General features: G+C 35.2%; 1 protein-coding gene across 9 annotated transcripts in view; it reads left to right on the top strand.

Moving 5' to 3' along the window:
- Positions 1-25227, top strand: part of PCDH7 (protocadherin 7) — a 407243-nt gene that overhangs the window by 70750 nt on the left and 311266 nt on the right. Inside the window, exon 2 of one of the 9 annotated variants that reach the window (XM_082389252.1) lies at positions 7041-18706. The exons of 7 other annotated variants lie outside the window; for them this stretch is intronic. In XM_082389252.1, the coding sequence (XP_082245378.1) occupies positions 7041-7112 (72 nt within the window). In that variant the 3' untranslated portion in view covers positions 7113-18706. Of the gene's footprint in view, positions 1-4; positions 5235-7040; positions 18707-25227 lie in introns of those variants that run through there. One more of the 9 variants, XM_082389251.1, reaches the window with a different exon arrangement.

Below are 25227 nucleotides of genomic sequence, written 5' to 3'. Positions count from 1 at the left end.
ATAGGTTTCAGAAGGAATGCCATCATGCTTTAATGTTGCTGTTACCTATGGATTGGCAGTTCACCACGTCTTCTCTAATTGAAAGAGTTAAATGTTTTCTTTTAAAAATTAACTTGGAAATCCAAATTGTCTTACTAATATTATTATGAAAAGCTACAATCTGTGATATATCATATTGTCAGAATATCTTACCATTGTATATAATATAGAATTTTCTCAATGCTTGATTTGCCGATTCTGAATATAACTTTTCTTGATATTGTAAGTGAAGTATATCGGGAATACTTCATAATGTATTGTATGTAGTACTTCATACTGAATAATGTCAGTATTGAGTCACGTATTGACTGGTGAAGCATTAACAAATGGAGTATAAAAGTATAAAAGTTCTGGATTATTTTGGATGCACATACACATATATCTAAATATACATATTTAGATATATAATAAATATTTTGAAATATATATTTTCTCTACATGTCTGTTTCACATATTCATATATATGTCCATATATATTATTCATACATATTCATATATGTACATATATATTTCAGAATGTATTTTTCTATTCTGAGTCACCAGAGGGAAACAATTACTCAAAAATAATTACTGAATACCACTTTAGCCCAGACGCTGTGCTTGAGGCTGGGAATATAAATGTGGGAAAGATGCCATCTGTGCTTTTAAGGAGCTAGTTACCAAGAGGGTCAGATGTGTTACAAGCGCTATAGGGCAACAGAGATAAAGAGGGAAAGTGAAGTCATTTGGGAATAATACAAGAAGCTTTTGCGTTGAACCTTACAATAAATTAAGTTTATTTACACTAAGGAAGGAAGAAAGAGGCATTTCAACTGGAGAAGAAATCATGAGCAAAATAATGAAAGCATCAAAATGAATCATTTATTTGGTTAAAGACACATCATCCAGTTTGGTTAGAGTATAGGGAACATGGGAAGAGTGACTAGATATGAACCGGAAAGATTAAGTAGATTCAACTCAAGAGGAGCCTTAAATTTTATGCCTAGGAGTTTGGGTTTATCCTGTGAACATGTGGAAGTCACTGCAATTTTCAAGCAGGGATATAATGCAATACTTGGTTTAGAATGATGGCTCTGTGGGAAGAATGGAGGGCAGTTTATAGTAGAAGTACTAGAGAAAGGGATACCTGTTAGGGAACTCGGATAGTCTGATAAAGTCTGATCATGTGATTCTGATGCCACGACTTTGGAGACAGATCAAGAGGCATATGGACAGATGGATGTAAAATGTTTGGCAGATGACTGGAGGTTGGGGAAGAGAGGAGAGGAATGGAAAACAATTTTGTTTTAGATTTGAACATTTTAATAAGAAAGTGGAATTTGAAATGTAGGAGATTAAGCTTGGGAAAAGAAAGAATTAAACAGTTCATCTACATTTAGTGATAGCTGACTCCAGTCAAGTATATGAGCTCCCTAGGGAGTTCACAGAGAGTGTAAAAACAGAAGATGACAAAGGAGCAATCTTGTGGAGATATGGGGAAGACACCATAAAAGAAGTATATGTAGAATCTGAAGAAAACTGTGTGATGAAAAGCTGGAAAAAAATGGAAAGTGTTTCTGCTCATAGACGTACTAATAATAACAATATCAAAACCAATAATAATAGCAAAAATTGACTTAACTTTTACTAGTCACTAAACTTTGCACTAAAAATATTACACAGATGAGCTCATTTAACCCTAATAATAAAATTTATTTTCAAGCAATAGAAACCAAGTTTACAATTTAGCATTTTAGACTGAAGATGGCTTTGGGAACCAAGAGATGGGGCTCACAAAGTGCTAGCAGAGGATAAACATGCTCAGGAAAGAGAAAGGTCCGTTCCAGCTCCAGAGGGTAGAAGTCAATTCAGAGGTTAGCAGGGGTTGGTAAACTGTTCCTTTCAAGCTCACTATTCAGACTCCAGAGAGGGAACGCTGAAATATCCTTTTGGGGTAACTTGTCAACCTTTTGGTTGACAAGAAGGGCAACACACTTTGAATAACAGTTTTACCAGACTAAATTCAGTGGGTGAAAGTAATTTGCTCAAAGGAACCTGAGGTATCCTTAAAAGTGACCCATACATCCGCAATTTACATATGAGGGCACTAAATCTTACGGACTTTAAATGCCTTTCCCAAATTGAAACAGGTAGTAAGTAAATGTATTCATATTAAAGCCAAACTCCCATCATTCAGATCAAGAAAACTGAAGAGTGAGAAAAGCGTCCTTTGTGTAGCATTTCGAATAGTTTCATCAGCGTGGTAGCCAGCTAAGATTACACCAGATTTTATGGAGCCAGTTTAAGTAAGCAGAGCCGTTGAATGCAAGGACCTTTGCCAAGAATCTTTGTAGGAAGGAAAAGAAAACAGCAACTTGATGGTGGAAGACGGGAAGAAAAGATCTTTTTTTACAAAATAGGGAAATTCAGGTAGGTTTGTAGGTTGAAAGAAGGTTAGAGGTTGAACGGAAAAGAGAAAGCACATTGATGAAACAAGATCTTGGCAGAGGCAGGAAGAGTGGAATCAAAAGGTCAGATGAACCAGAGAATAAGGATTCTTCTTCTTAGATGCAAAGTGAAGTCCCAGTGAGTAAAGAAACCAATGAATTTGGAGACATAGAGGAGGGAAGTGGAGGGGGTTCATGCCTGATGGTCCCAATGTTCTCAGTAGTAGGAGGTGAAATCATGTGTTGAGGTTGAGGGCAGTGAGGGTGAGAGTGGGGGATCCGAGGAGGGTGTGGTGGGAACAGCTGCTGTGTGGAATGGGAAGACCAGCCAAGTAGGAATGAGTAATAGGGCTGCTAAGCAGCTCTGAGAGTTCAGCTGACATCGGAAATCATAAATTTGTAGCAGAGTCAATCAGCATGGTTATTCAATTTTCTCAGTAACTCTTGGCAGCCCAGGAGGAGGAGGAGAGCAAACAGATGGTAGGATTGATTTGGTAATGGGATTGGCAAGGCCGCTGTGAGAGAAGGTCAAAGAATGGGAGAATCAATTGCACCCACGAAATGTGTTATCAGGGAGATCACAATTAGGAAGAGATGACAGTCAAGCCAGGAAAGAGCATCAGCCTTTGATGCCTAAGAGGAATTTTTGTGGGCATGAGTGGGATGGGAATGAGAGAAGAGAATTTCACAATTCTGGATAGTACAATAGAACACTTTTTGTTTAGAAACAGTTTATTTTGTATCTATGGGTATGGATTGCCAAAGCTGAGTGGGAGTGTTGGTCACTGAATATAGGGGCAAAAGAATTTTGAAGCTAAATACATGAATGAGTCATCCAAGTCATCTAGGATAGTGACAAGTGATAGAAGAAAAACACCCAAAAAACGAGAAAACAAACAAGCCAGCTGCCAAATTATTCTAGTGAATTGATGAAGTACTTGTCGATGACAAGATTTAGAAGACAGATGGTTTGATTGATTGTTTGGGTTTTGTAGACATAGGGCTTATTGAACTAAGATAATAGAACAGTGTCTCAGAATTAGGAGGGGAAGTCCAAGAGGATGTCCCTCTTCCTCTTTGCCCTGAGATAGGAAGATGATTACTGTTTTTGACAGTGTTCTAGAACATAGTGAAATCTAAATTCAGTGGTCAGTTCTGTCTCCTTGTCTAAAATCTTGGCATTTGAGTGGTTGTTCACTCCCTCTCCCTGGAGCACTTCTTATCACCATCTTCACTTGGTTTTCCTCTCCATTGCTGACTACATCTTCTTAGTCTCCTATGCTGCTTCTACTAAATATCTAAGTCATGTGGTGCCCCAGGATTTTGTTTTTATGTATCACCATCCCAGGCTTCTCACCTGGGCTCCATACTCAATACAATTACCTATTCAGCTTTTCCACTGGTAAAGGCAGTAGTACCCAGTGGTCATGCAGTAGGTTCTGGCACCAGATTCTCCATGACTCTATTAACTGGCTGACTAGGGCAAATCTCTCTGTAATTTAGTTTTCTTAATCTCTAAAATGAGGATGATAATAAGAATTAATTCATGGGGCTCTTGGGGGGATTAGGTAAAAGATATAAAAAATTAAATATACAAGTGTGTAGAGGTATACTTGGCACAGAATAAGTGCTCAGTAATTGCTAGTTATTAATATTATCACAAACATAACAGAGTGAAAGTAGAGCCATTGAGTTTTTTCCTCATATACCTCAGTTTGCCATCTTCATAAATCTTCCTCATGTGAGTGAATAATACAGATATCCACTCACTTTTTTTTAGAGGAAAACTCCGGAGATTATCTTTTGCTCTTTTCCCTTATATGCCACCCCAATCCCTCAGTAATTTCTATTACCTTTACATCAAAAATTTATACCAAATCTGACCATTTTTCACGACCTTCTCGTCTAAATCATAATCCAAGCCACCAACATCTGCTGTGTCTCTGATTCTACTATGATCCCTGCGATACCCCTAGAGTGTTATTTCTAAAGTACAAATGCAAACATGTCTTTTCCCTGTTTAAAATCTGCCGTGTCTTTCCATTACAATGAGAATAAAATCTGATCTTCCAAAATGGTCTACAAGCATGACCTGATTAGGTACCAGCCTGCCTCTGGGACCTCAACTCCTTTCACTCTCAGAATGACTCACTAAACCAAAGCCACTATGAACCTTTGTTCTGTCACTCAAACATGCCGAAAGATTTCCTCCTGCAGAGCCTTTGAACTTGTTATGCTTTCTGTTTGGAACACTCTTTCTCCCCTCCAGTCTTCATATGCCTGCCTCCTCTTCATCATTTAAATCTCACTTCAGATATCAGGTCCTCACAGAGGCTTCCTTGACCCTCTTCATCATGATGCTCTATTTTATAGGTTTGGTAGCACTCATTTGGATCTGCAATTTCCACCCAAACCTTAGTTCGCCCAAAATGATCACACCTAAATCTGGGAAAATAAAAAAATCTATCATAGAGTTTCATTTGATTTACTTGATTATTTACATTTTGGTCATCAGAGTTCTTAAATTTTATTTTTGTGTATACTTGTTCATATAAGTAAAGTGATTATTAGATGATACACTGGTGTCTGCTGGTGTATTAGGCATTTGGAATGTTGTAAGCATCTCTAGCATTCCTCTTCACATTCGTAAAAGTTGGCGTGAATAAAATAGTACTTGTTTTGGATCTGGAGTTCTCTTGGAAAACTACTATTTTTGGAAAATGAGCTATTATTCTTTTGATTTTTATAGAAGATATATATATATATATGTATATATATATACATATATATATATACACACACACACACACACACATATATATATATATATACACATAATAGAAGGAACTGCTAAAATGACCTGAAGGTTGTATTTAAGCCTATAAGTACTTCACTTGAATCATGAATTATTTTATTAATAAGGTTAACATATCAGAAGATAATTGTTATATCAATAGTTCTCCAAAGCGTAATCAATGAAATACAAACAAAACCAAGATATTGTCTTCCTTACATTCACTTGCCTTTTGAGTAAAAGAATGCAAAACATACTTATTATTTCTGATGCAAGGATACATATTTACTTGAGAATCCATGTGTTGTGATTATAAATATCACTTGGGATCAAGATATTGACTGCAGAGTCGTGTTCATGGATTACTGTTTTAAGGTAGATATATGAGGATATCAGGCATGCATGACCTGCAATCATGGGCTTTCCACTACAAAAATAGAATGGATTCTTATTCATCAAACATAATGTCATGTTTGCAGCCCCAACTAACTCCTTATAATCACTTAAGATTTGGATATAAAATTAGGCTTTCTACATGTAGTCTGAAACCACAAATATTACATTTCTGGATTCTGGTTGCGTTTTTAAAGATAGGGTGGAGCAAGTATTCTAACTTAGCAGCTAAATATTATTATACTCTTAGGCCTAATGCAGCACATATTGTAACAGTCATCATCTGTTTGTGAAAAAGAAAATTTGGTGATTACTGGCACAGTTTCAAAATTCCAATTGATGGACGATGAGAGAGGCTTTCTGACCTTAAATATTTTGTAAATCCCAAAGTGAGATGTTTAATTAGAGCATACATTTTTGGAGACTCTCAAGAAAGAAGTCTCAACCCAGGTTCCTTTTTTCCTGAAGGAACCAAAACAATGACAGTGGCCACAAACTGCAATCACAGTGGGCTGTCTCGGGGGTACCTACAGTGACATGGGTGGCTTCTTTTCTTAGCTGGTGTAGGAGGGAGAGGTGGGCATGTAGGCACATCTCTGTGTTGGTGTTTGCAGAAGATGAGTGAGATCCAAACATGTACAAAGGCTGTGGGATGGTTGGAAGAGATGCCAGTACTGACTAAATGAACAAACGTGTTGAAAAGGGGTTAAATGCCATTATCAGTCATTAATTTTAGAGAGAGAATACAGTTGATAAATTCCAAATATGACAGAAAAGTTACTAAAAATTACATTTCCTAGTATAGAATACTTGGTAGTTTTTCATGTGGATTCGTTAAGGTGTTTGAATAATAATAATTGGTTTTGGCTTCTTTACTGGCAAGTAAAGCCAGAAAACTTTTTCAGGGCATCTTGTTAAAAATTTCCTCTCTATCTTTCTCTCTTTCTTTCTTATTCCTCCTTCAGGATAACTTAGGCACAATTCCTAAAAGAACACCACTTGGCCGATTTCCATCTGGCATCCTTCCCCTCTTATTTTCACAGAGAAAAGTGTGGAGTCTAGTTTTTAATGCTATTTCTGAATAAATTCAGCTTTCAACTCAGCACCCATCCTCCTCCCTTGTTTTTTGTATAAGCAGTTACCTCTTTTTGTGGGAAAAATAAACATAACTCTGGGCTCTAACAGTTGGGTAGAATCAGATAAAAACAAATTGTAGAAATATGGACTCACCAATTTCCAGTTATCTTTTGTAGGCTTTAGAGTAAAAATGTGTCATGTGAAAAGTTCCATCTGTGCAGGAGAATTGAGTATTTTACACACAGATAATTAGAAAATTGTCAAGACATATGTTGCTTTTTACAAATGATTTTGTATTTATTGTTTTGCAGATGAAATCAAAAATTATCATGGTGCTGAATTATGAAAAACCTCTCGACTTAGAGGTCTTCATCAATGACTAATTGCTACTATTTGTAACCCACTTTAAAAGCAAATAAAGCACCCATCTGGTAATTCTATTGATGGTTTCCATATTAAAATGGCTATTGGTCCTCAAAAAGAAAATATGCAATTATAAAATATTCATATTGGTGTCACTATTGAAAAGCTTACAAATGTATTTGGAAAAATAGAGTTTATTATTCCTTTTCTCATTCTCTGTTAAGCCTATAACCTTTTAAAAAATCAAATTGGACTAATGATGTAGCTACATATATTCAACAAAACGGAAGATTAAGCGATTATCTAAATAAATCAAGGCAAAAAAGAAACATTCATAATTAATAATTTAGATAGCAGTATCGACTCCTCTCTGTGTTGTCCACTGTAGAATTTATAGGGCTTGAATAACCTGGTCTCCCTACTCAAAACAGGGAAAAGGAAAAACTAGTCCTGGTCTTGTTTTGAAACCCTTTGACCTTGAACAAAACGTTGCATGTCTGTGAGACTCCATTTCTGTGGTGGTTAAATGTGAGAAATGCCTCTGCCAGTCTTTGTGTTGTTATGAAGAATTAATGAAATGAAGAATGTGCAAATATTTTGTAAAAGTAAGTCCCTCACAGGAGGCAGAGATAGCTATCACCATCCAGGCTTCTGAAGTAGGGCAATCTTTGTCACCCACTTGAAGACTGAAATATTTTATCTCTGAGGAAAAACAATATGTAGAATTGCTCTAGCCCTGCTTCATTCTGAGCTTTAACCACTTAGAAGTTCTTGAATATTCACTAACCTTGCATCTCCTGATGCATGAGGGTTCTGTCTGGGCCTAGAGGGAGACAGCAATTTTCCTGCTTATTATCTGCCTTTGATGACCCCGATGTCCCTCTCTGCAGAGGCAGAATGGGTTGGTCTGGTTTACATTATACATATAACATAGACTGTGCCCCTGGCACCAGTGCTCTAGCACCTTTTCAGATTTTGTGATGCCATCTCATTCCTGTTTGCATTTGTTCATGCCTGGAATGCAAATTCTCTTTTTCTTCTGGTTACATTTTCCTTGTTCTTCAACATGCAGCTCAACTCTGTGTGGTATGATTATAGGTGACTTACATCTTTTTGTTCTTTATACTTTACATTTTTAGTTCTCTTTCATGACTTTTATAATTTACAGTGCCATTTGAAGATTTAATTAACAAAAACCTGAAGTACTTCCCTTGTAACCTGAATCAGGGTTAGGCGCCCCACTCACCTTTCACTAGCACAAAAGTTCGCCTCTCCTAATAATTATCTGAGTGGATAATGTTTATAATGGACTGCTTATTTGTCTATCTCTCTAGACTGAGATCTTCTGTAAATACAGTTATATTGGCTGCAATATCTATAATAAGCATTTATTACATGTCAGATGAATGAATGAATGGATAAACAAATAGTTTATGTATATAGTTCATTTTACTTTAGTAAATAGATGTGGGACAATATTCAACAGTTAATAATTAATTAGATTTGCAGTTCATATAATATGCTACAAGTTCTTAGTTCATTTTGTGCTTTTATACTCATTGGAAATCAATGTTGAAAATAAATTTTATTACAATAACAAATAAATAAACTATAATAAATAAATGAGGGAAGCTCTTGTAAATTATCATTTTTAAGGCAACTTCTCATTCTCTCATTTGTTTTTTGTATTGTATAAGGTATTTTCATCTTGAGATCTATGGCTAAACCTTAGTAGTCAAATAGAGGCCCTGTGCCAATATAAGAACACAGCTGATTAAATCCAACAGTGACTCTTTGTAATGGATTACCATTACAAGTAATTTCTAGCTATCTGTGTACTTTGTATAAGAACTGAGTTTCGGACAACTGGCTACATTTGAATGACAATCAGAAGCTTCAAACATTGCTCTCCTGTGCATTCTCTATTGGAAGAACATTTCCTTGCAAGTGGCAGTCAGTGGCGTCTTATGTGAGTTGGCAAAGATAAGCACAATTTCATTCAATTCAATAGATATTTACTGTATACCAAATAATTTATGAGTCTCTAGATTTATAAAAGTGCATAACACCTTGGCCCTTTCTTTGAGGAACTCACAGTAAGTTTTAGGGAGGTAAAATGTAATCAATTACTGATAAAGAAAGAGTGAAATGTAAATTAGCAATATTAAACAAAATTTCTTAGGGGCTGCTCTTTGCTTGGCACTGTGTTGGGTGTTAATAAATGCTATGGGAACAAAGTTCTGTAGAATCTTTTAACTCTGGCATTGGAGAAGGACACTGGGATAGAACTGACTGTTCATTGGGCACAGTAGTTACAATGCTTTGGACCCACAATACTTTTTAGTGTGGGGCCCATGACAGTGTTTCAGTTTCTTTTAAAATCAGAAGAAAAACAAGGACCTTTTCAGTCAAATAAAATGTTTTAATATGTAATATTACTACATCCATCTTTATAACAACACAGTCCTTATATATAATTTGTAAGATTTTTTTTAAGATGAAAGTGTCTGTAAAGGCAGAAGAGCCTAGGGTTCATGGAAGTCATAATGTGGCCCTGACTGAGGGCAGGTGGAATCCAGAGAGGGTCAGGAAGAGATTCAGAGCACTGGAGTTGGGCTTTGAAATACTAGTACCATTTTACTAGGTAGAGGACAGGAAGGCCTTGTAGGGAGAAAGATTAGTCAAGGGCAAGGCCCAGACTTGTGAAAGTATAGGGTGGGATGATTCAGAGGTGCACCAGACATGGTCCCCAAATTAAAGTTCAGTTGACAGAGACAAATGTTTGCAAAGTACAACCACATAATAGAAGATATGTGCCTATTCCAAGACTGGAGAATAAGGTACCTGCTCCTAAATCTTTAAGATTCCTGAGAAGCAAAGATTTACAACCAGAGAGCTTAAATAAATAAAACTGATTAAATAAGTCTACGATTGTAACATTCTCAGTGTTCTGAGATGTGTAGTACATTTGGGTGTAGTGTAGGTGGTACTGTGGTTTTGAGACTATCATTAAGTCCTAAGATCTCCTGATATATCAATAACTGTGAATTTGTCACCATTTGTATTATTATTCTCCGTATACATTTTGAAAATATTACCTAGCATGATAACATGTCAAAATTACATTGAAGTGTACATTTTCTCCCTCAGAAATTCAGTCAGGATTGAGTACTCTAATCAAAATATGAATTCTTAAGTACATTTCATACAAATGTTCACTAATAAATCAATAAACTTTCTTTCTAGGACAAATTCAAAATCCAAATTTGAGAAGTGAGTCATATTTTAATTCATATTGATAAATTCTTTTAAACTACTTTTAAAAGTTTAGAGGGTAAAGTAAAACTTTATTCTAATATATACTATTGTTTTCATTCCACTCCACCTTCAATCAGTTTCTTAAAGTATATGTTCTTTCCCTATTTTCTAAACGCTCTTCTCAGTACTATCTTTTTTTCTTTCCCCTCCTCATATAATGAAGGGAAAGCATTATTTATCTAATTTATGTTGAGAGAATAACATTAAGGCTACCTACATTTTTCTTGTTAGTATAATAGCTGTAGTGAAGAGTAGGTGAGCTGATGAATTTAATTTTTCAACTAACTAAACATGCACATATTAAATTCTCTGTCATAAATATAATCAGCCTTTAATTAGAAAATGAAGGAAACGTAATTCTAAGCATTATGAAGATATATTGAGCTTCTGGTGGTTAACACATCTAGGGAGATGAGGTAACTCAATCAGAATGCCATACTCTTGCTCTATTCTGAATAGAACTTTTGCAAATCTATTATACTGAGCATATAGGAGGGCCACTGGAAATAAAAGGATGCGCCTTTTTAAGGTAGGTAATAGTGTCATCTTCAAAACTAAAGGACACAAGCCCCTCCTATAAATAAGTAGTTGGACTGTTGGATATCACAAACTATGTTTTTAAATATAGAGGAGAATCTAGCCTTTAAAAGATATTTTTTTCATTTGTAGCATATTTATTTGCAACTCTGAAAATGTTAAAGGGGAGGCAGACAAAGGCATTGGTAAAAATTGAACTATTCATTTTGGAACGTGATTCATGGGGTGATTTTGCAAGTATTCCACCAATGTCTGGATCCCCCCAAATAAATATCATTTATTCACTCAAGAAACCATTGACTTAGCAAAACATCATGCTAAAGACAGGGACTGCAGGGCTATATAAGGCACAATCCTTGCCTTCAAGATGTTTATAGTCTAGTGGAGGCAACAGAAACACAATGGAAACACTGTATAATATGACTAATGCTGCATCCTGCAGTGTACAGGAAAGGCAAGTAACTCAGGCTTAGGGAACTGTGAAAGTTGATTCAAGAAAGTAATTTCATAAAAACCATGTGATCATCTCAATAGATGCAGAAAAAGCTTTCAACAGAATTCAACACCTATTTATGATAAAAACCCTCCAGAAAGTAGGCATAGGGGATCATACCTCAACATAATAAATGCCATATATGACAAACCCCCAGCCAACATCGTTCTCAATGGTGAAAAACTGAAACCATTTCCACTACGATCAGGAACAAGACAAGGTTGCCCACTCTCAGCACTATTATTCAACATAGTTTTGGAAGTTTTAGCCACAGCAATCAGAGAAGACAAAGAAATAAAAGGAATCCAAATCGGAAAAGAAGAAGTAAAGCTGTCACTGTTTGCAGATGACATGATACTATACATAGAGAATCCTAAAGACGCTACCAGAAAACTGCTAGAGCTAATCAATGAATTTGATAAAGGAGCAGGATACAAAATTAATGCACAGAAATCTCTTGCATTCCTATACGCTAATGATGAAAAATCTGAAAGAGAAGTTAAGGAAACAATCCCATTTACCATTGCGACAAAAAGAATAAAATACCTAGGAATAAACCTACCTAAGGACATAAAAGACCTGTATGCAAAAAACTATAAGACACTGATGAAAGAAATTAAAGATGATACAAACAGATGGAGAGATATACCATGTTCTTGCATTGGAAGAATCAACACTGTGAAAATGACTATACTACCCAAAGCAATCTACAGATTCAGTGCAATCCCTATCAAGCTACCACTGGCATTTTTCACAGAACTAGAACAAAAAATTTCACAATTTGTATGGAAACACACAAGACCCCGAATAGCCAAAGCAATCTTGAGAAGGAAAAACGGAGCTGGAGGAATCAGGCTCCCGGACCTCAGACTATACTACAAAGCTACAGTAATCAAGACAGTATAGTACTGGTACAAAAACAGAAATATAAATCAATGCAACAGGATAGAAAGCCCAGAGATAAACCCACACACATATGGTCACCTTATTTTTGATAAAGGAGAATATACAATGGAGAAAAGACAGCCCCTTCAATAAGTGGTGCTGGGAAAACTGGACAGCTACATGTAAAAGAATGAAATTAGAACACTCCCTAAGAGCATACACAAAAGTGAACTCAAAATGGATTTAAGACCTAAATGTAAGGCAAGACACTATAAAACTCTTATAGGAAAACATAGGCAAAACACTCTATGACATAAATCACAGGAAGATCCTTTTTGACCCACCTCCTAGAGAAATGGAAATAAAAATAAACAAATGGGACCTAATGAAACTTAAAAGCTTTTGCACAACAAAGGAAACCATAAACAAGATGAAAAGACAACCCTCAGAATGGGAGAAAATATTTGCAAATGAAGCAACTGACAAAGGATTAATCTCCAAAATTTACAAGCAGCTCATGCAGCTCAATATCAAAAAAACAAACAACCCAATCCAAAAATGGGCAGATGATCTAAATAGACATTTCTCCAAAGAAGATATACAGATTGCCAACAAACACATGAAAGAATGCTCAACATCATTAATCATTAGAGAAATGCAAATCAAAACTACAATGAGATATCATCTCACACCAGTCAGAATGGCCATCATCAAAAAATCCAGAAACAATAAATGCTGGAGAGGGTGTGGAGAAAAGGGAACCCTCTTGCACCCTTGGTGGGAATGTAAATTGATACAGCCACTATGGAGAACAGTATGGAGGTTCCTTAAAAAACTACAAATAGAACTACCATACGACCCAGCAATCCCACTACTGGGCATATACCCTGAGAAAAACCGTAATTTAAAAAGAGTCATGTACCACAATGTTCATTGCAGCTGTATTTACAATAGCCAGGACATGGAAGCAACCTAAGTGTCCATCAACAGATGAATAGATAAAGAAGATGTGGCACATATATACAATGGAATATTACTCAGCCATAAAAAGAAACGAAATTGAGTTATTTGTAGTGAGGTGGATGGACCTAGAGTCTGTCATACAGAGTGAAGTAAGTCAGAAAGAAAAAAACAAATACCATATGCTAACACATATATATGGAATCTAAAAAAAAAAAAGAAAGCTTATGAAGAACCTAGGGGCAGGACAGGAATAAAGGCGCAGACGTAGAGAATGGACTTGAGGACATGGGGAGGGGGAAGGGTAAACTGGGACGAAGTGAGAGAGTGGCATGTACTTATATATACTACCAAATGTAAAATAGATAGCTAGTGGGAAGCAGACTCATAGCACAGGGACATCAGCTCAGTGCTTTGTGACCACCTAGAGGGGTGGGATAGGGAGGGTGGGAGGGAGGCGCAAGAGCGAGGGGATATGGGGATATATGTATATGTATAGCTGATTCACTTTTTTATAAAGCAGAAACTTACACACCATTTTAAAGCAATTATACTCCAATAAAGATGTTAAAAAAAAAAAGTAATTTCACCTTGTTCAGCCTTGTGTTTTTTTGTTTTTTTTGTTTTTTGGTTTTTTTTAAGAATTGCATAAGTAATTCAAAGTGATATACCTAGATTTATCTATGTCTGCAGTTATCACAAAATTTTGACATCTTCTTTGTATTATTTTTAAATTTTGGATAAACAAATGTACTTTCATGTCCCAGTTTCTTATTACCTGTTTTTACGTATAGGTAACATGTACTTATATATATAGATAATGTTTATCTATATGCAAATATGTATATGTTTGGAATATCCATATATATTTGAAAAAAACAAATAACCTTGTAAACACACTTTGGAAACGTTTTCTTCATGCCTTTCCAAATACTTCTGTAGCTTTAATGTCATACCAGATTCACAGTAAAAATTTCATTCATCATATGAAAGTCTATTGTTGGCTCACTTAAATGTGATTTTCTTTGGTTTACTCTTCAGTGAATTATCTTAAAATTATGTGAAATGCAGCATCAACTCTATTTTATTTTCTCTTTCCTCTCTAAACATCATTGTTGGTGATATTTTTCATTTTATCCTGGCCTACGAAAGGAATTTCCTTTACCTACCTAATTTTCTGTTTATATGAGGAAGCCACTTGTATTAGCAATCCCTGTTGACTTTTGTTCATTCATTGCACCCGCTGCTTAAGATCTGGTACAAAAACATATGGAAACAAATCACACAGGTTCTTTCCCCTTGTGAAAAATGGCTAAGGCCTGAAATATTGATATAGACTTTATATAATTTATTAAATAAATATATCCTTTAGCTTTTGGAGTAAGTAACTAGCTCTTCACATTTAATTCCTAATGTAAGTATATAGGAGTGGATTAGAGTCCATTTTTTCCCATAATTTTTATTAAAGCAAATGTGTTGATTAAGACTCATGAATTGAGCAGCTGCTTTCCCACATTATGTTTGATGTGATGGGAATGTAAAAAGTACTATAGGACACTATCCCTGTACTGGTGGGTTTAGAGAGTAAAGCTTTGAGACAGATCAACAAGCAAAAGTTAAATAGCATTATATTAATAAAAAAGAGGATAAAGCTAAATTTTAAGTTATATTAGGAAGACTATAAATGTATATGTTCATTTTTATTTGTGAGTATGGATTATATATACGTGTGCATGTGTATGTAAAATATAATGAAAACAATAAAAAGGAAATATACCCAGTATCTCACTGCAGATAGACCTTTGAGGAAAGGTATTTGAAACAATGTAAGTGGATTCATTCAATAAATTACTGAATGTATCTGTAAATTGTATAGGGACACTCCTCCAGTGAGACTCCTTATCGATTATTAATTATTAATTTGTGGTGTTTTGTAGATGAATCAGTGGTTTTGTTCATCCTATTAAAATATCATTTTGTCTTTCTTTATGGTAAACTCAGAAAAATACATCCAGTTAAATTTGACCAAATTGGCTTCAAATGTGTTTTAAAATATATTGTACACACTGAAAGAAATTCAAATGATGTCAGGCTGTCTCTTGAGTTTTTGTATAAAGCTGCTAGTGGCATATTTTGATTTAAGATGTATTTTCAGTTCTAAAATCCCTGAAGTACTTCTCTCCTTCAGTGATTGACTTTGTAGAGAAACATTTAAAGAGGAATTTAAATTTAAAAGCTGCAATTTGAAACACATTTTCTTGTGTCAAGTTTTGACACAAGAGGGACTTTCCTCTTTAATTATGTTGCTTCTTTTAAATTAAATCTACATCGTAATTCTTTACAAAATAAGGTACATTTTTGGAATGAGATTTATTTTACTTCTCACAGATTTTAGAAGTGGAAAGTGCATACTTTTACCATAGGAATTCAGAATGATTTTTGAAACATTTTTCTATCTCTTCATTTAGGCACTGGAAGACAAAACCTGTTTTCCAAAAAGTGATTGTATATTATACAAAAATATATACTTGCATTTCAAGATAAGTTTTATTAAAACTTGGATTTCAATCAAGATTACACTGTAAACAGTAGAGAAAAAAAAGATACTGATGGGTAGGGCATTTATCAGAAAGAATTAGGGAAAAGGGACATTTCAGGAATTTTTTTTTAAAGGCCTTTTGCTTCCCTTCAAATATAGAAGAACCTCATCAGTAGGCTTTATCACGAGTTAGCACTGCATTCTATTCCTGCATTACTTCACCAGAAATTCAGTGAACAAACCAAGAGAGTACAGATCAGTCATATCGAGGCAAGTTATTGGCAGTACTGACCATTCTTAGGTATTTGATTATTTGCTATGCAATCTCTATTTTGAGGAATTTAGGTAGAAGAAAATGGTATCTAGAATTAGACACCTGGATCCAAATCAATGCCTAATATTTACTTGCTATGGACCTTGGGTAGGTCATCTAACATCTTGAAGCCTCAGTTTTTTCATCTCCCTCTACTTTACAGGATGTTGTAAGAACTGGATGAAATATGGTTTCTGAGGCTTCTACTCATAGGGCTTAAAAATTTTGCATTCTTTCTCTAGGTTTCAGTGTACTGACTTGTTAAATTATTTTAATATTTTAAAATTTAGCTTTTAGGCCAAGTTTAATTACTAGTGTGTCCTAACATAAAAGGGGCTGCATTATAAATTAAGCATTTGGATTTCAATTTTTCCTTTTGTCTGCATGTATCTGTTTTATAAATTTCACTAAGTAAGTAGATGTAGAACATATTTGTAGGGATAATATAAAGCAAATGAAATGCTAGAGATATGTGTAATTTGTTGAAGAACATGCATTTTTTCATCCTCGTTGGCTTTTCCCTTCTGATATTTGTATTCATATCCTGGAAAAATGGACTGGTCAGCAATTGCATTTTTTTCAGGACGTTGTGGATTTTCGTTACAGGGCTTTTATTGTTTTGTTTTGTTTTGTTTTGCTTTTATACAGGGACATGCATGCTACTGTATTGTTTTGTTTAATTTTCTGCTATCTTTTCTGCATGGCAAAGAGTGTCTAAAAGACTCTTAATTAGTCTCCCTGCTTCTAAGCCTGGCCCCTACCGCAGCCTATTTTTAAAACTGTCATCAGAGTAAGAACTAGGGAAAAATATAAATTTTTATATAAATATAAAAATATAAATTTTAAAAATATAAATTATCTTGTAAAATATAATTCAAATTACTTCTCTGTTCAGAAGCCTCCAGTGGCTTCCCATCTCACTGCAAGTTAAGGCCAAAATCTTCAAGACCCTGCATGATCTGATTTCCTTACATCTCTAAAGACATCTCTGACCACATTCCTCTCACTCTGACCATGCTTGCCTTTCCTGTTCAAAGCCAGGTCCACTTCCTGCTCAGAATCTTCAAATCTGCTCTGTCTTCTAGGGTGTTTCTTCCAGCCCCCACATAGCTTCTGGTCATGTTAGCAGTGAGGACTTCCTGACCACTCTATTTCAAATAGCATCTTCCTCTTAGATCCCAAACACTCCTCACTTTTCTTCCCTTTTCCTCAATCCCTCTTAAGATTGTATGTATGTAAGTAAGTAACTATGTATGTACGTACTGTGTGTGTATAATATTTACCTATTAATTTGGCCTATTTTTCTCTCACCCATTAGAATGTAGGTTGCATGAGTTTGGGAATTTGTGTGTGTGTTTTCTTCCACTACTGTATCCTCTGTACATATTACAGTGCCTAACCAAGAGGAGGTACTCATTTATATCTGTTGTGTTGAATAGGGAAATTATTTCATGTTTCTGAGTCTCCATATCTCCACTTTCCATATCAACTCAAAGGAAGGCTTTGGGATCCACAAAGTAATAAGCCTTTGTTCCTTTCCCATAGTATGGACTATAGCTGTTGTTAACTCCTTTTTTTTCTTTTTTTTTCCCCATAAGAAAAAGCACTTTTCATTTTAGCCTGAGGATGAAAACACACGGTAGATTTCCAAAGCATCATCTTATGTGGTTATTAAATTATCTTAGACATTCAATGATTTTTTTTTTTTACCAAAAAACTTCCCACCATTTTATTGACATCATGAAATATTTTTTTTTCTGTCTACATGATTTTAACTACTCTAAGTACCTCATATAAGTAGAATCAAACAATATTTGTTCTTTTGTGACTAGTTTACTTCACTTAGCATGAAATGTCCTCAAGTTTCATCCATGTTGTAGCATACATCAGAATTTCCTTCCTTTTAAAGGCTGAGTCATATTCCACTGTATGTATACACCACATTTTACTTATCCATTCACCTGTTAATGAACACTTGGGTTGCTTCCATGTTTTAGCTATTGTGAATAATTCTGCTATGAACATGAGTATATAAATATCTGTTTGAGTCCCTGCTTTCACTTTTTTTTTTGAATTTTATTTTATTTATTTTTTTATACAGCAGGTTCTTATTAGTCATCCATTTTATACACATCAGTGTATACATGTCAATGCCAGTCTCCCAATTCATCACACCACCACCACCACCCCACCGTGGTTTTCCCCCCTTGGTGTCCATACGTTTGTTCTCTACATCTGTGTCTCAGTTTCTGCCCTGCAAACCTGTTCATCTGTACCATTTTTCTAGGTTCCACATATATGTGTTAATATACGATATTTGTTTTTCTCTTTCTGACTTACTTCACTCTGTATGACAGTCTCTAGATCCATCCACGTCTCTACAAATGACCCAATTTCGTTCCTTTTTATGGCTGAGTAATATTCCATTGTATATATGTACCACAACTTCTTGATCCATTCATCTGTCAGTGGGCATTTAGGTTGCTTCCATGACCTGGCTATTGTAAATAGTGCTGCAATGAACATTGAGGTGCATGTGTCTTTTTGAATTATGGTTTTCTCTGGGTATATGCCCAATAGTGGGATTGCTGGGTCATATGGTAATTCTATTTTTAGTTTCTTAAGGAACCTCCATATTGTTCTCCATAGTGGCTGTATCAATTTACGTTGCCACCAACAGTGCAAGGGGGTTCCCTTTTCTCCACACCCTCTCCAGCATTTGTTGTTTGTAAATTTTCTGATGATGCCCATTCTAACTGGTGTGAGGTGATACCTCATTGTAATTTTGATTTGCATTTCTCTAATAATTAGTGATGTTGAGCAGCTTTTCATGTGCTTCTTGGCCATCTGTATGTCTTCTTTGGAGAAATGTCTATTTAAGTCTTCTGCCCGTTTTTGGACTGGGTTTTTTGTTTCTTTAATATTGAGCTGCATGAGCTGTTTATATATTTTGGAGATTAATCCTTTGTCTGTTGATTCATTTGCAAATATTTTCTCCCATTTTTGAGGGTTGTCTTTTTGTCTTGTTTATGGTTTCCTTTGCTGTGCAAAAGCTTTTAAGTTTCATTAGGTCCCATTTGTTTATTTTTATTTTTATTTCCATTATTCTAGGAGGTGGATCAAAAAAGATCTTGCTGTGATTTATGTCAGAGTGTTCTTTCTATGTTTTCCTCTAAGAGTTTTATAGTGTCTGGTCTTACATTTAGGTCTGAATCCATTTTGAGTTTATTTTTGTGTATGGTGTTAGGGAGTATTCTAATTTCATTCTTTCACATGTAGCTGTCCAGTTTTCCCAGCACCACTTATTGAAAAGACTGTCTTTTCTCCATTGTATATCCTTGCCCCCTTTGTCATAGATTAGTTGACCATAGGTGCGTGGGTTTATCTCTGGGCTTTCTATCTTGTTCCATTCATCTATGTTTCTGTTTTTGTGCCAGTACCATATTGTCTTGACTACTGTAGCTTTGTAGTATAGTCTGAAGTCAGGGAGTCTGATTCCTCCAGCTATGTTTTTTTCCCTCAAGACTGCTTTGGCTATTCGGGGTCTTTGTGTCTCCATACAAATTTTAAGATTTTTTGTTCTAGTTCTGTAAAAAATGCCTTTGGTAATTTGATAGGGATTGCATTGAATCTGTTGATTGCTTTGGTCCTGATCTTAGAGCAAATGCTTTCAGTTTTTCACCATTGAGAATGATGTTTGCTGTGGGTTTGTCATATATGGCCTTTATTATGTTGAGGTAAGTTCCCTCTATGCCTATTATCTGGAGAGTTTTTATCATAAATTGGTGTTGAATTTTGTCAAAAGTTTTATCTGCATCTATTGAGATGATCATATGGTTTTTATTCTTCAATTTGTTAATATGGTTTATCACATTGATTGATTTACGTATACTGAAGAATCCTTGCATCCCTGGGATAAATTCTACTTGATCATGGTGTATGATCCTTTTAATGTGTTGTTGGATTCTGTTTGCTAGTATTTTGTTGAGGAGTTTTGCATCTATATTCATCAGTGATATTGGTCTGTAATTTTCTTTTTTTGTAGTATCTTTGCCTGGTTTTGGTATCAGGGTGATGGTGACCTCATAGAATGAGTTTGGGAGTGTTTCTTCCTCTGCAATTTTTTGGAAGAGTTTGAGAAGGCTGGGTGTTAGCTCTTCTCTAAATGTTTGATAGAATTCATCTGTGAAGCCATCTGGTCCTGGACTTTTGTTTGTTGAAAGATCTTTAATCACAGTTTCAATTTCATTACTTGTGATTGGTCTGTTCATATTTTCTATTTCTTCCTTGGTCAGTCTTGGGAGGTTATACCTTTCTAAGAATTTGTCCATTTCTTCCAGTTTGTCAATTTTTTTGGCATAGAGTTGCTTGTGGTAGTCTCTTAGTATGCTTTGTATTTCTGTGGTGTCTGTTGTAACTTCTCCTTTTTCATTTCTAATTTTATTGATTTAAGTCCTCTCCCTCTTTTTCTTGATGAGTCTGGCTAATGGTTTATCAATTTTGTTTATCTTCTCAAAGAACCAGCTTTTAGTTTTATTGATCTTTGCTCTGGTTTTCTTTGTTTCTATTTCATTTATTTCTGCTCTGATCTTTATGATTTCTTTCCTTCTGCTAACTTTGGGTTTTGTTTGTTCTTCTTTCTCTAGTTCCTTTAGGTGTAAGGTTAGTTTGTTTACTTGAGATTTTTCTTGTTTCTTGAGGTAGGCTTGTAAAGCTCTAAACTTCCCTCTTAGAACTGCTTTTGCCACATCCCATAGGTGTTGGATCATCGTGTTTTCATTGTCATTTGTCTCTAGGTATTTTTTGATTTCCTCTTTGATTTCTTCAGTGATCTCTTGGTTATTTAGTAACGTATTGTTTAGCCTCCATGTGTTTCTGTTTTTTTACGTTTTTTTCCCTGTAATTGATTTCTAATCTCATAGCGTTGTGGTCAGAAAAGATGCTTAATATGATTTCAATTTTCTTAAATTTACTGAGGCTTGATCTGTGACCCAAGATGTGATCTATCCTAGAGACTGTCTGTGCACAGTTGAAAAGAAAGTGTATTCTGCTGTTTTGGGGTGGAATGTCCTATAAATATCAATTAAATCTATCTGGTCTATTGTGTCATTTAAAGTTTGTGTTTCCTTATTAATTTCCTGTTTGGATGATCTGTCCGTTGGTGTAAGTGAGGTGTTAAAGTCCCCCACTATTATTGTGTCACTGTTGATTTCCTCTTTTATAGCTGTTAGCAGTTGCCTTATGTATTGAGGTGCTCCTATGTTGAGTGCATATATATTTAATATTGTTATATCTTCTTCTTGGATTGATCCCTTGATCATTATGTAGTGCCTTTCCTTGTCTCTTGTAACATTCTTTATTTTAAAGTCTATTTTATCTGATATGAGTATTGCTACTCCAGCTTTCTTTTGATTTCCTTTTGCATGGAATATCTTTTTCCATCCGCTCCCTTTCAGTCTGTATGTGTCCCTAGGTCTGAAGTGGGTCTCTTGTAGACAGCATATATATGAGTCTTGTTTTTGTATCCATTCAGCAAGCCTGTGTCTTTTGGTTGGGACATTTAATCCATTCACGTTTAAGGTAATTATCAATATGTATGTTCCTATTACCATTTTCTTAATTGTTTTGGGTTTGTTTTTGTAGGTTCTTTTCTTCTCTTGTGTTTCCTACCTAGAGAAGTTCCTTTAGCATTTGTTGTAGAGCTGGTTTTGTGGTGCTGAATTTTCTTAGCTTTTGCTAGTCTGTAAAGCTTTTGATTTCTCCATCGAATCTGAATGAGATCCTTGCTGGGTAGAGTAATCTTGGTTGTAGATTTTTCCCTTTCATCACTTTAAGTATATCAGGCCACTCCCTTCTGGTTTGTAGAGTTTCTGCTGAGAAATCAGCTGTTAACCTTATGGGAGTTCCCTTGTATGTTATTTGTCATTTTTCCCTTGCTGCTTTCAATAGTTTCTCTTTGTCTTTAATTTTTGCCAATTTGATTACTATGTGTCTTGGCGTGTTTCTCCTTGGTTTTATCCTGTATGAGACTCTCTGCGCTTCCTGGACTTGGGGGGCTATTTCCTTTCCCATGTTAGGGAAGTTTTCGACTATAATCTCTTCAAATATTTTCTTGGGTCCTTTATCTCTCTCTTCTCCTTCTGGAACCCCTATAATGTGGACGTTGTTGTGTTTAATGTTTTCCCAGAGGTCTCTTAGGCTGTCTTCATTTCTTTTCATTCTTTTTTCTTTAGTCTGTTCTGCAGCAGTGAATTCCACCATTCTGTCTTCCAGGTCACTTATCTGTTCTTCTGCCTCAGTTATTCTGCTATTGATTCCTTCTAGTGTAGTTTTCATTTCAGTTATTGTATTGTTCATCTCTGTTTGTTTGTTCTTTAATTCTTCTAGGTCTTTGTTAAACATTTCTTGCATCTTCTCGATCTTTGCCTCCATTCTTTTTTCGAGGTCCTGGATCATCTTCACTATCATTATTCTGAATTCTTTTTCTGGAAGGTTGCCTATCTCCACTTCATTTAGTTGTTTTTCTGGGGTTTTATCTTGTTCCTTCATCTGGTACATAGCCCTCTGCCTTTTCATCTTGTCTACCTTTCTATGAATGTCATTTTTGTTCCACAGGCTGCAGGACTATAGTTCTTCTTGCTTCTGCTGTCTCTGAAATCTTATATGTAATCTTTTTTTTTTTAACATGTTTATTGGAGTATAATTGCTTTACAATGGTGTGTTAGTTTCTGCTTTATAAAAAAGTGAATCAGCTATACATATATATTTTAGTTGTTGTTAACTCCTAAACACCAGATTAATTCCTACTGCAAAGAAATAGCAGCCCTTTCCCTTTGATGAGACCCCCAACAACTTAATTATCGTAATAAATTCCATATATACGTATATGTAACCAGATAACCATAGTAACCCTCAGAGTTGCTCCACAGAACTGGAAAATCAGGACTTCTTTATTGATAAAGGCTTAAGGAAGCATCTGTCGAATGCCCCTGTTTCAGACATACCCACTCTTCCTGGAGAGTTTGAATTAGAATCTAGAACGCCAGGTTCCCAGGGCAATGTTCTTTTCAAAATATGCAGCTTAATGATCTCAGGAAACCCACCCTGAAGGAATAACATGACTAACAAATAAGCATGACAAGACCTGTAAACCAAAGGATTACTGGCAGGAAAGATTGCAAAATAGAACCCAACAGTGAGATTTATAATCTTTTCTCTTTCCCTACACCTGCAGTTCTAAAACTTAATCTTATTGATTTCACTGTAATTATTCCTATTCCTAACCATTTCTGGTTTCTGTCTCCTGACTGTGAAGGGAATAGTAAATCATTCCTGTTGTCACAGGATGAGACAGAGGTGGCTGAGCTGTTGTCCACAAAACACAGAACACTGATGAATGTTTTTTTTTTTAAGGTGATGTGTTCCTTGTTCTCTGTTGAGAGTATAGGAGCCATTTCTCATAATGAATGAGCTCTTTTAGAAATTTCCCGTCCATGTACTAAGACCTTCAATATAAGCTGTGTCTTTTAGGGAAGAAAATCAGTATCAGCAGGATAAAAAGTTTTGATGGGAACTTATGCCTGGCTATCTGTGCTCCTCTCTTGAAATTAGAGATTTCACTGGTTGGGCAAAGCAGTGCTGCTTTTTCTAGCACACCTAGGTGTACCCTGATTTAAATGTATTACATGAAGACTGTATTTAACTCTATATATTTAAAAGTATATATATACAGATATATATATATATATATTTATATATTTATATACTTTTCATTCTCTTGGGATCTGATCATGTTTAGGTGGATTCTGTGATTAATTAAGTGCAGATGGCTTTGTGCTTGTACAAGGATTTTACATTGTTAGGGGGAAATTGAATAGATAAAGTAAAAATAAACTCTGTTGCCATTTTGCTAAGGACAAGTTAAATGATTCATCTTCAGATGATCTATCCCTGCCATTAATTTGATGAGTGTGTAATGTTATGATAGTTTCTTGAATAATTAAGTTCAAGTTGGTTATGAAAGCTTTTGTTTGGTGAATTTTGCTCAGATAATTTTCAACATGTAGAACTTTTCTCTAACAAGTTATGATGAATAAACTCCTGTAATCAGGCTTGACCAAAGAGCTCATCTATTTTTGGTAAGTAAATTCCCTAGGAAATTATTTTAAAGCTTTCTGTAAGGGGCTGGGGATGAATATGGGTAGTGAGGCATCTTCTGTCTTGAAGAGAGCTTAGAGGAGATAGCTTCTGATAAACAATTTCTGAATAAAGCCTGTATGAAGCCACATAGTGGCTTCACATGAATGTGAATCATGTTCTGTCTTTTGAATGTGCTCCAAAAATGTTAATAGCATCTTGAATTCTCATAAAACCAATGATCAGAATGATTAAGAGAGTAAAAGAATTCTAATAGATCAAGATTTAGCATTTCAGATAATACTTTTGGACTCTTTCAGTTAAACATTTTAGATAGCTTGATGATAGGAAAATCTTTTTGCTATTTAAAAAAAATCACAGAATACAGAGAAAAGAGGGAAACTGTTATGAACAATTTTATAACAGGTCCAAAGTTGCAAAAGAAATAATAAATTAAAATATATTTTTTTGTTGTGAGGGTGCCTCCATGTACAAAATGCCCCAGAAGAGTTATGAGTCCCTAGTTTATCTTTGTTGTCACACTTTTGACACAGGCATTAAAAAAAAATGAAAACAGTTCTTTCTGCACCCTCTAGGAATATGTAAGAAGTGACATATTAATCTGCAGGGGTAGTATATTTGACCAGTATTTGCCTATGAAGAACCATATGGGCAGCAATGTGTGAAAGATGATAAATCATATTCAAATGGATTATAAAATAGTAATATATTATTCTGATGAGAAACTGAGCATATTACTGTAGGGGAAAAAACTTATGTTAAGTAAACAACACTAGCTGTTTTTTAAGGAATAAAGAAGTTCTGAGAGTATGTAGGTTATAACCAACACACCAACACATCTTATATAAAAATGACTATCAGAATATAAAATATACAGTTCATCTAGGGGCAAATGGGGTTGGGGGGGAGTGACATATTTTAATATGAATGTGA

This window comes from Balaenoptera borealis (assembly GCF_965194805.1).
Source record: "Balaenoptera borealis genome assembly, chromosome: 4".
NCBI classification, from domain to species: Eukaryota; Metazoa; Chordata; class Mammalia; order Artiodactyla; family Balaenopteridae; genus Balaenoptera; species Balaenoptera borealis.
Note: the sequence above shows the minus strand (reverse complement) of the source record. Positions and strands in the feature narration are given on the sequence as shown.